The sequence below is a fragment of the Pocillopora damicornis genome, chromosome 8 (genome assembly GCF_964200805.1).
Source record: "Pocillopora damicornis chromosome 8, jaPocDami1.2, whole genome shotgun sequence".
Classification (NCBI taxonomy): domain Eukaryota; kingdom Metazoa; phylum Cnidaria; class Anthozoa; order Scleractinia; family Pocilloporidae; genus Pocillopora; species Pocillopora damicornis.
Window position 1 is genome coordinate 21,373,830 of NC_142677.1, and position 17,774 is coordinate 21,391,603.

Consider the following 17,774-nt stretch of genomic DNA (forward strand, 5'->3'; position numbering starts at 1 on the left):
TGTACGATATCCAAAATGGAAGCACGTAGAAGTAGAACTATCGAAAACTGAGAAAATCATGACGGGTTTGGCGCCACACCGTGATTACCTTTTCTGCATTTCAATTGTCAGTAAAACCGCGGAATGGGTATACGTGCACCAATGATGGTAACTGTGAATGTTTCTTATAACAGGGGGGGGGGGGGGGAGGAGGGATGGGACATTCAGTGAAAGCTTGAATGGCATGGTATTGGATGGTATTGGTGAGACCTCAAGTTATTAGGCATGCAGAAAGAACCTCACTCTTCGTCACAGGGCAAATTTTTCTCCTTCCTTAAAGGAGGGTAATGCTACAGAAACAATATTTCATTTGACCTCGCCATAAAAAAAATATCCAACAACTTATAATAGGTACCTGTCGAAAACTGTCGTCAAATGCGCTAAAAATCGGGCCACCGATGCCGCCATCTTGAATCTTGTTTAGCACTGTGGCCGCTATCCTATGACCTAACAGACCTTAGGCAATCGCATGGCCGCTCTTAAATCAAATTAATATGAAATTGAGCTCTGGAGAAAGTAAAAACAGAAAGACAGTTAACCAAGGTAGCAGCGTGTTTTGGTTTCCACCACCTGAATTGAATTTTGGGATGTCAAGCGTTTAGGCGGCCTGCAAGTTACTGAATTTTTTCAAAATGGCGGCTTCCGAAACGCAATTTTTAGCACACGTGGAAACGATTTTTGTTTTTTTGCAGCGATAAAAACTGTACGAATTTTGAAGCATACTTCCTCGATCATAGTACGTACCATTACAGCCACACTTTTTTCTAACGTCCATAAATGCGGCGTCCTTTTAATTCCTCTTTGTCCTCGTTGTTTTGTCTCGCAGAAGTTAAAATAGGAGACAATTTTATAGAGTCCAAACTTAGAACCCACTGGAGAGTTTGATTTAGATGGCTGTGCCTATAGTATCAAAACCGAACCTTAGAAGTTGGTTACTACGCACGAAACCTGCTATAGACTGAAAAACAGACGTCAAGCTGAGACAAAAACGCATATCTCAGATGAATATTCTGTTTTATCAATTTTAACTTTTATCTTGAACGTTTTGAATTTGTCCATTGAAAGCGCAAAAATGAAATCCCGCGTAAAACCTTCATATCAAAATCGCGAACTTTAGTACCAATAAGTTACTTGTAGTGGAAATTAACTTAGCTACTCCTATGATCAGGAAAGAATGAATGGCCAGAACAAGATGATGAGTTCCCCTGGAACATTACAGTTAAAAACCTAGCAGGAGTTTGTGAGAGGATTCAGACAATTGACCTTTTAGACAGAGGTATTAAGGATTTACTTTATTTGGACGAAGAAAAGCCCCCAGTTGAATTTTATGAATGGTGAGTTATTTTATTATTTTAGGAGAAAGACTTTAAGGGTGAACGTATACACGCCATGCAATATCCAAATCGACCAAAACAAACAAATACTTTTGTTTATTTCCATAACCATCGTCAGGAGTTAGAGACATGTGAAAATGTTATTCAAGAATTCTCCATTCTATTAGAGTTTTGTAACTCAGGTTCCACAATTCTGGTCAATTTTTGAGGAACGTACATGCATCAGTAATTCACACACGCAGTAAATTTATGTGTAATGAATTCTTGTGAACGGAAACTAAACTCCCTTTGCTTTGTTAAAATTCATATGAAAAAAACTAGTTTCCGTCGGGGTGAAAACTTTGCCTTTGAAGGCCACACAGGACGAAATCACATGTTTCCGTATTTCTGAAACGTGGCGGAAACATGCAACTCCATGTTTCCGTTATGTTTACGTAAAAGTGGTCCGGTTCCGTTGTATACGCAGCAACGGAAACGCGAGAAAACGTCACGAAACCGGTAACGGAAACACAGGTTATCCGTCGTGTTTCCGGAACGGTTTAACATGTTTCTGCCACGTTTCCGTTTACGGATTCTTGCAATTTCGTCCTGTGCCATGCTTCCATATTTCGATCCGATTTGGGAAATAAAAGATAATTCTATAAACGCATGGGAGATAGAGCCGAGATGGCGTCGTATCAAAAATGGCATTCGAATAGTGTAACCACAATACCGCTTGTCATGACATTTTTGGTGCAGCGACACGAAATGTAAGGCTCTCTTCCATAATTGTTTGTTTTTTTTTTACGCTGGACTCCGAAGGTCGTTTTCCAATCTTATAAACAATCCGAACTTTGAACCCTCTAGAGGCTTCGACGCGTATGGGTATGCCTACGATATCAAAACCGACCTTTGGAGATTTACTGGTTCTGTCAGCACAGACTACAGACTGGAACATCAACTAAAATGTAAGAAGCAAAGATGAATACGTATCTCAAACAAGAGTGCAGTTTTTCGTGGAAAACACGAGATTTTTTTTTCCAACGAATTCACATGCACTTTTAACCATTAAAGAGAGACAAGAATTAAAGACGCGAAGAAGGGATATTGATGGGATTTTCATTAGGTATTGTCTTCGATTAGTTTGTAGCAAGGTTTAGAGATTAATGCCTTCTCTTACATTTAAATATCCGCGAGACAGTGTTCCCTCCTATCTATTTTCAGCTGACAGTGATGTTTCACTGGAACAGAGCCTCGAAATGTACACCTACTTCGACTAGTTGACAAGAGGTAACAACGTCACGGAACTAGAAGGGATGAAACATGATATCGTTATTTTTTAAAATACAGATGTTCGCGCGCGAAAGCTACCCAATGAAATTTACTCTCTCTTTTCCATTTATATACCTTTCTTTTTATGCACTTCAGATGGACCAGAACAAGAAGAAAAAAGTGCTTGGAATATCGCGGTTAAAAATGCGGATGGAATTGGTAGGAGAAGTCAACTTATAGACCTTTTGAGTAAAGAAATCGCTGTAAGATATTTAGACCAACGAAAGCCGATTGAGGTTAAAGAATGGTTAGTTGGAAAATACTGCATTTTCATAAAGACAACAACAGTGATAGTAGTTAGTAGTATTTTGATATTTTCATAGTAATGTTGTTATTCAACTTCTCGAGTATCATTACCATTATATCATCAGTATTTATTTTATTGTTATTTTGATTATTATAAACAAAAGTATCGCGATCCTCCTATCGTTTAGCTGACGAGAGAAAAAACAGTGTTTCACGGTATTTTCGTCTCACTTTTATGGCTTTTGATCGGCTAATATTATTCATTCATCTATTTTTCCATAGGTTCACTGTCGAAACTGGAGGTTCTGGTGCTTGTGAAATTAAAGTGTCCCTCCTTGACGGCTCTCAAACTGAACTTCCTGAAGATCAATCTTTTACAGTGCGTAGAGAGGTTACAGATGCGCAAGGTTCCTGGGAGCTTTTGAGTCACACTTTTACCGAGTACCCTTCAGGATTACGGTGCATTCAGTTCGAAGAACGACTAAAGAGCGATTCCATGGTTCCAAAGAACTTTGATTTAAAAGTGTTTCAGCCTTCTGTCAAGTTTTCTGAAAGGTAATGGGAAGGAACTGGGCACTAAGAATCGAAGTGGATGTTTATCAGAGACACCTTATTGATCTAGTGGTTACCTTGACTCGTTAATGGGAACAATTCACTCATATCAAGAAAAGCGGATCAGCTTAAAGTTAAGCAGGCTTTGTTTAACGATTAACAATGACCGTATATGGCTACTTTGGAACAATGGCGGAAACAGCTTTAAAATACACGCGGGATTTTTCAAAATTTCCGATTATCATACGAGCGGCAGATTTAAACCACTTGACGCTTGCCATGCATTGCGAATGTCTCTCTCAGAGGATGTCAGGGCCATGATACCGCCACTAAATGTTATAAAAGATGAAAGCAAAAGACAAAATCAAATTGTTGAAATTCATCATATATCTGAGGTAAGTAGCTCTCTTTTTTTGACAATGAAAGGACCTTAATGACGCAAATCAGCTGAAATTTTAGCTGTTGGCTGAGAAGTGACGGTTTTGTGTAAATGATAGTTAAATGGCAAAAACATTTACTGAGGGGACCTTGTGATGGACTCACATCTCATTTACTTTGAGTAATGCCCCTTGTCCCTTTTTCTTACAGAAATTAGTGACAGAACAATTGACTGGAACTGACTTTCATCTGTTTATCTTGAAAAAAACAAAATAGAAAGAGCATTTTGATAACATTTAATTGGTAATATCTTGTTTTAGGCGAAAAAAGGAGATGGGGCACGGCAGAAAATTGGTGAAATTTTAGAACAACTCCTACTGAAAAGACTTGGTTACCAATGATTCATTGGTAACCAAGTCTTTTCAGTTAACATAAGTGTGATTTCTACCCCGATAGTTATTCCAGGGAGAGCTCTCGCGCACCAAAGGGACAAATATCTTTTAAAATGTCGGTAACAGATCTAAACTTTGTTCTTTTCAGCCCTTACGACAAAGAGATCAACGAGTACATCAATCTCCTCCAGAATAAGATGTATCTTTTTCTTTGCCTGTGTTGCTTTGAATCAGACCCCAAGACCCTTTTTATAAGCTTCTGTATGAGTGTTCCAAAGCTTGGTTGTTACAAGCACAACGGTTGATGACACATCAAAGCGTTCGCTTTACACTCGTCGTTCTACAGGATATCAATAAGACCGACTTACCGCCAGAGGAATTGAATATTTGTAGTAAGAAGATACTCAGTCGCGGTTATGGAAACCTGACCTATCAAGTCGAAGAAAAATTGACCAATCTGCGTTCATGGGCAAGCCGAGGTATTAGAGACCCAAGACTGATGATCATGATAGACGAATTCTTCAAAGAGGAAAGAGATTTCCGCCAAAAGTTCGGAAAATATGCCTTTGGTGATGCATAACTTGAGTAAAGTCCGAACAAAAAGATTAAGATTTTGGACTCTTTCATCATTTAAAAGTTTTCGTTTGCTAATTAATTAATCACGAACTCTGTCGCGAGTTAACTAATTCTTCAAATTTCTTTTTCATTCAACTCTGGGATAAAATTGTTGCCAGAAATAAAAGTATGGTGTTGAATTGGCCTTTGTTATTTTAAATTCTGAGACCATTGGAAGTTTTAAAAAAAGGTAAAACAACTTAAGTCTGGCACAACACTCCTGAATGTCCTTTAAGCGATAGACAAACTTATTTCAAATTTATTCAAAATTTGTACTCTATTAGCTGAGCTTTATTTGTCCATTAAATCATGCATTTGACGTTTTTATAGTTCTCATATTATTCTTTCTTTTTTACTTCGTGCAAAAATCGCTTTTAATTACATTCGTAACTGACATGAAATCAACCTGCAAGGCATGCAATATTGATTAGAGTGTCTATCCTAAATTTATGCGACAGAAGACATCAATCTTGACGACTCCACAAAATTCACACGTGAGTCACGCTAGATGCACCGATTATACTTCGGATTTGCTCTGCGAATATTTTTCGTAACTCGCTAAGAGTGTTTCTTTAATTTCGTTATCTTCGACAAAATCCAATGGTGCGTCGCCGTCGTTATTTTTAGCGAATAAATCTCCTCCACACATAACCAAATATTTTACAATGTCCAAATATCCCTTTGCCATGGCATAATGCATCGCAGTCCAGCCATCTTCGTCCTGTTTTCCTACTTCTGCTCCAAGTTCAACAAGTATCCTACAACATTTCATACTGCCTACAAATGCCGCCGTACTCAACACAGTATGGCCGTACTCATTCAAGCAGTTCACGTCGATTTTTTCCGAGCTCTGTACAATCAATTCCAGCTCTTCAGTTGTGTCCTGACCGGGAACGGTCTCGCGGATTATCAAATCTTCAGGAAACCGGGTGAAGGATTTCTTATGTTTTACGTTTCCATTCAAGTCTCTTTCAACATTTGACATCATAGTCTCGCTCACTGTGTATTATAAACGAAGGCTGTCTCGCTCTTTCACAATACTGCGAACCAAATATCAAAAGTCCTTATTCTTCCAGAGCGGCATTGAGACAGCTATGTATAACCATGCGGCGAAATAAAATTGGAAACTGTTCCGAATTGCGACAATTCTCAGGCGAAAGCGGACCACTTGGTGAAACAAAATTTACGCGGCGATAATTTGTTTATGAGTTGTTGTAGAGCGCTGTAATTGGCCAATCATTACACTTTTTTTCAATCGTGAAACCAGTACTACTAATTACGTGGGAAGGCTTTGTTCTCTTTTTGTGCCGCCTTGTCCGATATTAAAATTGTATGATCAGTTGCTAATTGAATTGGAAATCTTGCCGCTGGCATTGTTTACTGGTCTTGACACAAAGTAAGCGAAAGAAATAAAGAAAACATAGTGAATTTCCGTAGATCAAAGCTTTAGTTTGTGGAGGAATCAACGACAACATAATCCCATTTACCTAGTTTGTATATTGTTTACTGACATGTGGCACTTGATAATGAGCCAGTGAATTATTCGCTTGACTACAGCTAACACTATCATGCTTCAATGACAAAAACAACAAAAGCAGGTTCAAAAACTTATTGACTGCAACTTGTGTCCTAATGTACAGCGTGTGATAAAAGTAAATCCACATGGATTCGATCTGGGATTAAGGCCAAAAGTCAAAGCAAAAATTAAAAGGAAAATTAGTGAACGGATTAACAAAACTTTGGCGTAATAGAGTTATATATTTTGAGATAAAAGAAGAACTGATGTCCGTTGGTGTCACTTGGCAAAATAAACACCACTTATGAAATTGAATACCCGGTCTTGATTTTGTAGGAGAAAATAAAGTGTTGATGTGTAATGAATTTCCTTTGGCTTCCTTTCCCCTTCCAAACAAAGACGAAGAAAAAAAGAACAGGCAGCAACAAAAATTAAACAAGAAAATGGTTGAACATTATAACCGCACCCCTTTCTTCGCCAACAAAGAAAACTTGGGTCCTCTTTACAATATTTAACAATTTTTCTCCAAAGTGGAGGTAAATATCCCCCACTTTCACTCACACTGAGGTGAATAATCGTTTTAGTAAATACCATACAGATACCAAAAGCTTAGTTTATTTCTTTCAATATACAGAAAAATGGTCAGAAATTAAACTCTCGACGCGCGCTTTCGTCTAATCGGCCGCTCGGAGATGAATTAGAGTCGAGATGAATAGTACTTGCTATTCACTTCCGAACTAGCCAATAAGCGCGCGCGAAAAGCACTATTCACTTGTGTGGTATTAAAATAACATCTATTCACCTCAGTGTCGGTGGCAAGTGATTGGAAATGACCGAGCTGCGATGCAGAGGGGGCCTCTGACGTCATTCACCTCTCAGGGGTGGGAGGAAGAGGAAAGGAAGGGACAGCAGCTTTTCCATTGAACTTTGGGATCAATATCAGTATCTGGGCAACTGCCCACCTACCCCTCCCCTAACCCAACGACAGTCTATTGAGTTAGGGGAGGGGTAGGTGGGCAGTTGCCCAGATACTGATATTGATCCGAACTTTGTCAAGGCCACAAAACAAGTCCTCTCTGCTCTCTTTTTCAGGCTTCTTCATAATACGCTCATCTGTTAACGAGGAAAAGTGTCGATCTTTTTTATTCGGCTCCAAGGTCACGATCATTAAGTTTGAACATAATGAAACGTTGCCACTTAATTCTAGAAAATTTCGCAAGACTTTGCTTTCCTGATGGAGCAGGAAAATTTTGATCGTGCAACACAATTTTTTTCCCTCTAAAATGAAGAACAGAAATCTTATTTTACGTCGGCAGTATCAAATATCAAACAATTTCATATCAAAGACCAGATAAAATTTCAAAATTAGCAAACGTGTACAAAATATTCACATAATGTTTTACAGAGAGTAAAATATTCGTATCATTTTGATGCAGTCTTAGGGGGAAAAATACGAAACTGCACAAACTATTTTACTATGAGATCAGTTTTTGCCAGCGGCGATTAAGCTTCTATTTTTATTTTCTCGTGCGACCACACAATCACAATATTTTCGAAGTTTCGAAATTAATTAATAAATAATGTGGTAATTACCAAAAGTTAGTTCTCAAAGTGTTCCGTCTGAATTGCTAATTGCCATCAGCATAACTCATTTGACATTTATCTTAAACCACTGAGCTATTATTAGTTCTCAAACTATTTAGAGGAAGATTCACAAATCAGAACATAACCTCCTGGGGAACCCGCTAAACAAGCACGACTTGATAACTACCCGTAATATAAACCGGCCTGCGCCTTGACCAAATCATACGACATTACTGGCCAGCGAGGAACAAGTAAAAACTGATAAATTTTGTCAATTTTCCGAACAATTTTCTTTAAAACGTTTACATTGTTACTTTTATCCAGCGAGAACTCGTGAAATTCAAGTGAAGTTCTCTTCTTCGATGGTGGAAGGATATTGTGCTAGTATCAGCAAGAAAAAACAGTTCTTTAATCATGTCATCAGACTATTGATGAACAAAATAGTTCAATCTCTTACTCCTTGAGATTGATTTTTTTCCACGGAGTGAAAAAAACTACTTGCCTCAGGGACGCAAAAGAACTTTACATGAGAAAACGACTTTCTTGCCTTTATTTGCAAATAAACCTCATTTTTATAGGGGCAACTTAAATTACGAATATTTTGTAAAAATATGATTGTTTTCGAAGCGGCGGGGTTTTCAATTACACAATCTTGGAAAGCAATTTTGTGGTCACCCCAGTTTGGGTTTCATAATTCATCGACAATCTTCAGCTAACAAAACAAAGGAAGGGGTCCTCTTATTGACCAATAAAGAGCAAGACCGCCCCACTCCATCGCTGCAGTATGAGCTGTATGTCTCTCTTAACGTAAACACCTGTTCGCATCACGCTCCTTCGCTATCACATTACTTAGTATAGTGTTGCATGTATAATTTACGGAATTTAAATTTCTGGCAGCGTTCTAATTGCAAACGTTACCAAAAATACCGGTCGGCCAAAATATACTTCAGAAATTCGACTTTCATCGTTTTTTGTTTACAGGTCGATATCATGGCTAAGTTTTACTCGTACGTGGTTTTTATGTTTATATGGAGTGAATTCGTTATGAGGTAAGCAGAAAGTCATTTTCACAATTTGCCATCCCATTTTAGCTTTCGTCGCTTTTGTGGCAAGAGTGAGGTGCATTTCAGCTCCAGTCACAAGGTAATGCAACGCGTAAAACGTCGATTCGTAGTTTCAAGGTATTTAGAGACATATGAACCAGATTTTTACCTACAAAGTTTGTCGGACGTGAGCCCGAAGAACTACTTGTGTTTATAACATGACGGGTCGTCCAAGTAAAAGAGCCTAGCTTCAGACATCTATAGCTGATTAAAATTTCATTCCCAACTGTCTAGACCAGAGTTCTCCGCATTCAAATAAAAATGTATTACGGTGATTCACTCTTTAAAGAACGATTTCTTTAGTTTCAAGCTATGTTCAAATAACTTCCTCAGGAATCAATTTGAACCTATACAGTTTCACTTTTCGTAAATGCATAGTTATCTGTTTCAATAAATGCATGGAAATGATTATCACAAAACAGAGAAAACTCACTACTTATTATTAATAGCTAGAACTAAAAAGAAACTTGTCAATTTAAGTCGGAGAATTAGTACTCGTGTGCTATCGATTTTGTTGATACAATATTATTTTCTTCTCTTTCGCGTTTGTTATTTAGAATAGAATATCAAAGCCAAACTATCATTATTCACCACTTAGGCTCATTTTTAGTTTCAAAAGAGATACAGTCACTGTTTGAGTTAGCTTCTCAGTCTGTCGGTTAAACGACATGATAAAAACGCATATCCCAAGTTTTCGATTAAATTGTTATTCGTCATTAACTATTCCATATAAGTTTATTTGTGGATGTTTCGATTCTTTTCATCTGGTGGTTCTCACCATCAGGAAACAAAAGATCTCTAACTTAGCTATTTAAAACATTGAATTTCTTTATTGCTTACATAGGGAATTAAAATTATTCAAAATACCGTACGTTATATTTCTTTCCTTTAGTCACCAATCTAGTCAAATTATATTGAAGCCATTGTCCTAAACTAAAATCAACATCGGGAAGGGATTAATCCGCAGAATTAGGATTTTTAATCGGCTATCTTTATCTCCCTTAGTTCCATTTTAGCTGACGAAAGTCGTTGTAACGTATCTGTGTACAAGACAACTCAGGACCTGGTGTACTGTGTGAGAAACGGGATCATCTACGATAAGACAAGAAGACCAAAGACATTTTTTCCTCGAGGCAGGCAACACAGATTGTTAATGTAGTTGTGACCTTTTTCCAAAATTATGGCAATATTTTTGTTTTGATAATTAGCCCTCTCCGTCAATCGCACCTTCAGAATTCAAAGGATTTTCAAAAAAATTAAAGTATCTGCACTGTCATCCATTTTGGAAAAAGGTTTAAATCATCTCGAAGGTTAAGATCCTGGTAAATTATTTGGTCTGTGATATTTTCCTTCAAGATAAGGTTTCATAAGTTTTGAAACCTCTGCAATAATACTATTGGCTAACAAAACAAACTGGACAGGTTAGAATGCCAGAACTCTCCGATGGTGTTAGGATTTTGTGCTAGCATCAGAAAAAAAGAAAACGGTTCTTCAATTATCTCATTGGACATTGATGAACACAGCTTTTCAATCTTCGTCGTCGTTATGAAGGGCCAACGCTCGGAACGTCAGCTTTAAAACTCTTTACGGTGGCCAATTGACGTTATCAACTCAGTCAATAATACTAAACTACCCTGTTGTACTCTCCCACCGCGCAGCACCACAGTTTCTTTAGAAACATACACCCCCTTATTTTAAGAAACGGGCCCCTGTTAGACACCCACTCATCCCACCATATCACAGTTTTCATGCTCCTCTTCCCCAAACCTCTATGATTCTTCAGAAAAAATGTTTTACTCTTGACTTAATTTTTCCTCATTAAGAGAAATGTTTTGTACGTGGACAGGAGGGATGCGATGCTCAGAATATGACGAGGAGCATGCTCCAGCAATCGTTCCTCCATGTGATGCTAATGCTTCTTTCCTTTCAGATCACCCAGTGGTGGTCAATATTTCTATCGAGGTCGCCTCTCTTCAAGTCGATACAGGAGATATGGTATGAAATTCATTCCACGCACGTTTCGTCCTGAAAATATCACTTGAAAATTATTCTTAAAATTCTACATCAACTTTTTTTCGAAACGTATCCTGTACTTACGTTACCGACAATACCAAAACAATAACAACAATAACATGGAGTTAATTGCGTGTTGTTTCAGCCTTTTTTCGTTTTGCACAATTTACGTGCACGACGTCAGTAACTGTTTTTAACGCTCAGTAAGATAGCTTCCAATTGTCAAACATAGAAGATACTGTGTTTGACAAATTCGATTGCTATGTGCTAGATCTGATTGAAATTCCCGCAATTATTGGTATACTGAAGCTTTTTCGTTGATTTTTTCCTCCCTATTTATCTGTATTCTTACTTAGCTAGTTTCAGATAAACTATTTTTTGAGCCAATGTCAGTGTCTGCGCAACTGCCCACCTACCCCTCCCCTAACCCGACAACAGTCAACTGCTGAAACTTTAGGGTTAACGTTGGATTAGGGGAGGGGTAGGTGCACAGGTACACATTGCGTATAGTAGAAACGCACATCTATGTATTCTTGTAGGACTTCTCGTTGGAGTTCTTCTTTAGACAAGGATGGAATGATCCTAATCTGGCCTATGAAGAAAAACAAGCAGGCGGAAAGAAGTTCATTGTCTTTAAGGTCGATTTAGTGAAAGACTTGTGGACTCCTGACACGTATATTTATGGTATCAGGTCTATACAGACCGTGCAGACTGATAGCGCAGTCCCTGCAAGCGAGGGTCTTCGTATATCACCTAATGGAGATGTGCTCTTCAGTACCAGGTATATATGAGCCAGTTGGTGAGTCATCATCCAAACTGACAATTTTGATAAAAAAAATTGAACAAAAAAAGTAATTAACTTCATATTTGAACAAGCAGCCCAACTTCGTGAAATAGGTACAACTTTTAGACAGAGCGTCTCAAAATATTCCTGTCATATGATCTCTCTCAGCCTGGTTGCTTGGTGCAAACGTGTTAATTCTTACCCTTATCAAAAAGGTTTATACCCTTATATTTTTTTTTTCGTCTATTAAAGTAATCGATTTCATCTTCACTGTTATTACATTGCAGGCTTAGTATGACAGTGTCTTGCTCAATGACCTTTCACGATTTTCCCATGGATAAACAGAAATGTTTCTTAAACATCACTAGTTGTAAGTGACTTCTCTTTATACATCTCAAACTTGTGCAAGAATAGGTGATTCAATTGGGTTGCAAAAGAGGTTTAAAATGGGCGAAGAACAGTCGAAGTGCAGAAAATTATTATGATGGTGATCTAGGAAACCTCGACGATGTACAAAATTTGGTCACTCAGCAATTTGAGAGATTAAGAGTGAAAGGAATTTGTGAGGGATTTCTCGTTGAAGAGTAAATAGAAGCGTTGAGAGAAAAAACTAGTCTTCTTCAACTTTTGGCGCAGACAATGGTCGGACGAATCTAAAAATGCAGCACTTAAACACCGCAGCACCCTCCCCAACCCACATTCCTATGGCCGTAAGATAAGTTCATCTCATTCTTGTTCCTCTCGATATCCTTTTCACTTAATCAGTGATTTACAATCCTTTTATTCTACCACGGTAACAATTATCAGTCCTAGCTATTAATAAGGTACTTCTGGTTTAATATTTCACTTGACAGTTTTCTACACTGATGAAGATCTGCATTACGAATGGGGCGAGTTAACAGTGCTGAACAAACATATTGCACATTTTGTTCTCGTTTCATTCGAGAAGAAGAAAACTGTACAAGAGTTTACATCAGGTAACAATATGTGCGTCATGACTCTAAACTGTGTCAGTTAAACCACTGAAGGGACTTGATGGCTCGTAGGTGAGCGCACTAGGCTCTTGAGAGAGAGGCCTGGATTGAGACCGTGAAAATAACACGAAAGAAGGCCAGCCAACTTCTTAAAAGTTCTATTTGACAAGTATATTCCATGATGGTGTGCGTAGGTTCTGTAATGCATTACGGATGACGTCAAAATGGGGTAAAAACATAAAAGTGGCATATGAGGTGCAACAAAGAAGCAAAATGTTGCACATGGTCACGTCATCTATGCGTTTGTCCTACAGCTGAGCGCAAGAAAGAAAACAATGAAAAAGCGTGCCTAATTCAGCATATCATATAATTCACTGTAAACTTCAATAAACAAAAAAAAGCTTGCGTCTTATTTAATCAATTTATATACTTCAATGCTTAATAGGTTTAAAAGTTCATTTTATTTTCCTGCCAGGCAAGCGGGAGTTCTGGAGTTTCTTCAATCCCCATCCGCTAGTATAAGAAATAACGTAGCCAAAACCATTACGTATAAATATAGGAATTTATTGAAAGCTTTTCAAATAGATTTTCTCTTGAGTTTTCTTGCAGGCAAATATGGGTTACTCTCAGTAGCATTTGAATTTAAGCGGCGCATCAACTTCTACCTTCTAAGCTGGTACCTCCCCGCCACACTAATCGTGGCCCTTTCCTGGGTCGGGTTTTGGATCGATACCAAGTCGACACCGGCTCGAATATCCCTCGGTACGATCACAATTTTGGCAATGGGCAGTTTCCTTATCGGCGAACAGGAGGGGTTTCCAAGCGTCTCCTACGTACGGGCAATTGACATCTATCTAATCACGTGCTTTGTGTTCGTGTTCGGTTGTATGGTGGAGTACCCCTTTGTTCACTACGCGAAAAGATTGGCGGAAAAAATGCAGGCGGATAAGAAGGATGACCCAAAGGTAATCAGTGGTTTTCGCTTTAAAGAAGCTGTCAGTAATTAATTTCTATTTCATGGTCTTCTCAATATGATACAATTAAGGGGTTTCGATTGACTCAGTTACTATGGGCTATAAGTTATTGAGTCATGCTAACCCTAAAAATTATTTTTCCTTGACCCTATTTTCAACGTGTGAGCCTCAGGGACAGAGATAAAACCTTGTTGATTCTTTTTCAATGTCACTGGAGCTGAAGGAATTTTTTTGTGATATCAAACTGTCTAGTTCTTCAATCGAAATGAGAGGTTGAACTCAGCCTAAATTTAAACATCATTCTACTTTTGGCTTTTACCTTTTGATAGATGGAGGATTCATACCACTTCAATCATCACAATCAAAACAAAGCAATGGCAAACGGTGTAGTAAATGGCGGATTCATGGAAAATTTTGCTCCAACAAATTCCCACGACATTCAATGGACCAACCTCCACATATCAAGTAGCGAGCCTCCAGTGGAAACGAGACCAAAAGAGCAAAAACCAAGCGTACGTCAGCCGCAAAGAACCCGCAACAAAATGCCGTTCATAATTTGTTGGGCAGCGAAACTTGACGAGATTTGTCGCCTGGCGTTTCCTCTGTCTTTCATAATGCTGAGTATAGCGTACTGGGTAGTGTTCTTAATCCTTAACTCCCATGAGTGACCAGGACAGAAATTCTCCTCACAATATCAATACAATATCAAGCAGACGATAGATAATTGTCTCTAAATGAACCTGAAGAAACTATGCCGAAACTTAAGTAATAAATATCAGTAAAATTAGCACCGGATAAAAATAAACTCCGTACCTTGTTATTTAATGCAATGAGCTCCAAAACTAAATATAATTTACTTGAAAATATTTTAACGCCAGTTGAGAATAACATGAGTGTTTGATCCTCTGTCCGTATAATGAATTCTGATAGTTAAACACTATGCTGAATTATCGGATATTTACATCAATAGATCATTATTCAAAAGCATACAGGCTCCCTAATGACTAGTTTGTCTTAAACCGGGGATTTCCCAGCGTTCCATGTAAGGAGGGAGGAGGAAAGAAAGTGTGAGAAGCAATCCCATGAGCCATCCCGGGTACAAGACTCGATGTCATGCCTCCTACTCCAGCGCCCGGCTGATTACTGTTCACGGGGAACTGGTGAAGATCGATCAAGCCGTAGTTGGTGTGGCCTGGACTCGAGGAGACGGCGTTTCCTTCCATTGTGACAGAAGTGTCACGAATTCTTTGAACTGCGTTACGCCATAACTTGTACGGAACTGCCAACAAAAGGTAGCAAGGCCAACAGGCGCACCAGGCTGGATGACAGTCGAAGAAATGATTGATAGCAGAACAGTTTGTTATCACAAAATTTGCTCCAGCAGCTGCTGTCATCTCGAGACATTCCAATGAGTCGTAACGTTTAATGCCTTGCGTCTTCCACCAGCGGAGAATCATGGGGTTAAAATCAAACTGTCGAGAAAAGGAGTTCAATTGGAAAATGTCTTGGTTAATTATTCATCGTTATTAATACGTTAGAAATGAACTTTTTTCGTTTGTCTCGCGATGTAGTCACTCTGTTGACTACACCACCTGACGAAAAATAGCAGTAACGGAAGGGTATTAGTCGGCGCCAACGGAGTACGAAGCTGGAAAACAATGAAAAAATTGTCTCTTTTATCACATTGACCCCTCCCATCCCCTCCTCTTTTCTTTGGGAGTCTGGCTACCTTGGCCACGGTTTTCTGATTGGGTCCATTATCTAGATATTGTTTTGGTAGAATATTAAAAGATGGATTTTTAAAAAGCTAACATTTCATTTGAAAAAGCTCAGAAGTCGCACAGGTATATCAGGAACCCATTGTTATGCTTAGTGTCAAACGTTTTCTATTTCAATTTCGGATTTTTACATTAAGGCAAGAGATGATAATAGACATTATTTTCTCTTGATTCAGGGCAATTATCTGCACAGTTTTTTAGTGCTGTTATTTATGTATAACTTCCGTGGGAAGAAGGATCGTGAAAATTGTGAATGAATGAGGTGGGGGGGAGGGAAAGAGCATGAGAATATTACAGGGCCAAAAGAATATAAACAGTTTATAACATCTTGTAGAGAGCCTTTTGACGGATCAGGAAATTTTTTATCGAGGCACAATCAAAATCCTCTGCCTCCCTCCCCCCTTCCCCCTCTACCCTTTCCCCTTCCCCCCACCCCACCCCCTCAGGCGATAAATAATGACCGCTCCGTAAATGAATATTTGTGAGCCCTTTGTTCTTCAAGGACATCTAGAACTGAAAAAGAGAACTGAAAGGGATTTACGATATTCACGAAGCCTGAAAAAGAGAGCAGAGAGGACTTGTTTTGTGGCCTTGACAAAGTTCGGATCAATATCAGTATCTGGGCAACTGCCCACCTACCCCTCCCCTAACCCAACATTAACCCTAACTTGTTATCAATTGACTGTTGCTGGGTTACGGGAGGGGTAGGTGGGCAGTTGCCCGGATACTGATATTGATCCAAAAAACCCTCACAAAGATAGCATATATTTACATTTAAGGAAAATAAATCAATCCTTTACCTAACCTCTATGGCAAAACTAGCTTTTTCTCGTATCATGTCTTCAGCCATGTCTAGCCCATCCTCTAACAAACGCCTAATGTTGGGATTAGATGTATCCACGCTGACAACAAACTCCGGTCGAATATATCGCTCTTCGTACAGGGATGTGCCGTTTTCGTTCCCCCATCGGGCATACGGATTCCGCCAGGGTGTGTTGTTCGACTGTATCCACCACTCGGGGTCTCGATAACTGAGGTACTCTCCCCTGTTGTTCAACCTGGATCGTAAAAGTACACTGATGGGTAAAATGAGAAATGAAGGAAATCTCTTTCTTTAGAAACTAAAACGACCGATGAAGCTCAGATAAAATTGACTTACAAGGTTCTAAATCGCATTTCCGCTTTGAGGCAAGATTTCTCAATATCTGAGGACTGCCGGCAGAATTTGTGTCTTTTTTTTCTTTAAGTCAGATCTGCAAGTTGCAGTAACGAGACAATTTTCCCTCTCTTGGATTGTTTGCAGACTGTCAGTGTCGCTGGCAGTTTTGAAGGCGATCTGCGCGGCAGAGTGGAGATAACGAACTCCGCACACAAACCACAACTACCAATTTGTCATTCCAAAGATCTGGTTAGTTATCCCCTCTACAGACTGCTTCGCATTTCCTTGAAAATAAATTAAGAGAATTTGGTGGTTCATCGGGGTAACACGATCTAGCTAACACAGTGTTCTAGCTAACACCGTGAAGTTTCTATTTCCTAATCAACTTATTGTTTCTCAGACAGAGTATAGTTAGTCCATAGAGAATAACCCAATCATTATTTCTGGGAATTTTCCCTGGCTAAGCTAGTCTTAGCACAGGACTTTGATGAAAACTTTGTTTGCAATTTCCAAGTAATGATTCGTCATGAAATATTTCCGACACAATTGTACCGAAGTAAGCGCCGACGTTGAATTGATCCATTGTAAAAAGAGCTAAGAATGTAAGATCTGCGTTGCGTACCTTTGCCCGTGTGGAACGTGTTTTCCACAAGTAACTAGCAGTAAGAGAGGGCGGTTGAGGATTTGACTGCGGAAAGCTTCCAGATCACTTATTGTCTTCACCATGTTAGTCTTTGCTGTGTTGGTGAATTCTTCCTTGTCGCTTATGATCGTGACGAGAGAGTTATTGGGAAGACGTATGCTATCAGAACCTTCTTTGTTCACTTTAAATTCGTTTGGAGGATTACTTTTGAATGCTGAGTAGGACATCAAAACGACTCCAGATGTGTTCTGCATCTCGGAGAGATATGGTCGTGAAAAGGCAAGGTTTCGACCACAGTATTCCGTCTCTCGCAAAAACTTGATGTATTTCCCCAGACAAGAAAAAGCTAATAAAGACACGTAATTTTCTTGTGAGATTC

General features: G+C 38.9%; 4 protein-coding genes across 4 annotated transcripts; 2 read left to right on the forward strand and 2 right to left on the reverse strand.

Moving 5' to 3' along the window:
* The first annotated feature begins 223 nt into the window (after positions 1-223).
* On the forward strand, positions 224-6,010 carry LOC149041801 (F-box only protein 44-like). Its single transcript, XM_089180930.1, has 6 exons — positions 224-242; positions 1,208-1,373; positions 2,175-2,320; positions 2,781-2,931; positions 3,213-3,877; positions 4,401-6,010. The coding sequence occupies exons 1-5, from the start codon at positions 224-226 to the stop codon at positions 3,487-3,489; spliced, it is 759 nt and encodes a 252-aa protein (XP_089037056.1). The 3' UTR covers positions 3,490-3,877; positions 4,401-6,010.
* Positions 5,137-6,090, reverse strand: LOC113668616 (protein phosphatase 1 regulatory subunit 27). The gene has a single exon (XM_027184557.2). The coding sequence runs from the start codon at positions 5,853-5,855 to the stop codon at positions 5,385-5,387; it is 471 nt and encodes a 156-aa protein (XP_027040358.2). The 5' UTR covers positions 5,856-6,090; the 3' UTR covers positions 5,137-5,384.
* Positions 6,091-8,743: 2,653 nt separating this feature from the next.
* LOC113668685 (glycine receptor subunit alpha-2) lies at positions 8,744-14,692 on the forward strand. The gene is made up of 8 exons (XM_027184637.2): positions 8,744-9,016; positions 10,076-10,203; positions 11,001-11,065; positions 11,623-11,864; positions 12,155-12,237; positions 12,722-12,844; positions 13,451-13,806; positions 14,145-14,692. The coding sequence occupies exons 1-8, from the start codon at positions 8,832-8,834 to the stop codon at positions 14,481-14,483; spliced, it is 1,521 nt and encodes a 506-aa protein (XP_027040438.2). The 5' UTR covers positions 8,744-8,831; the 3' UTR covers positions 14,484-14,692.
* On the reverse strand, positions 14,613-17,761 carry LOC113668684 (uncharacterized). Its single transcript, XM_027184636.2, has 3 exons — positions 17,375-17,761; positions 16,399-16,651; positions 14,613-15,287 (listed from the first exon to the last, which is right to left on the reverse strand). The coding sequence occupies exons 1-3, from the start codon at positions 17,647-17,649 to the stop codon at positions 14,820-14,822; spliced, it is 996 nt and encodes a 331-aa protein (XP_027040437.2). The 5' UTR covers positions 17,650-17,761; the 3' UTR covers positions 14,613-14,819.
* Positions 17,762-17,774: the final 13 nt, after the last annotated feature.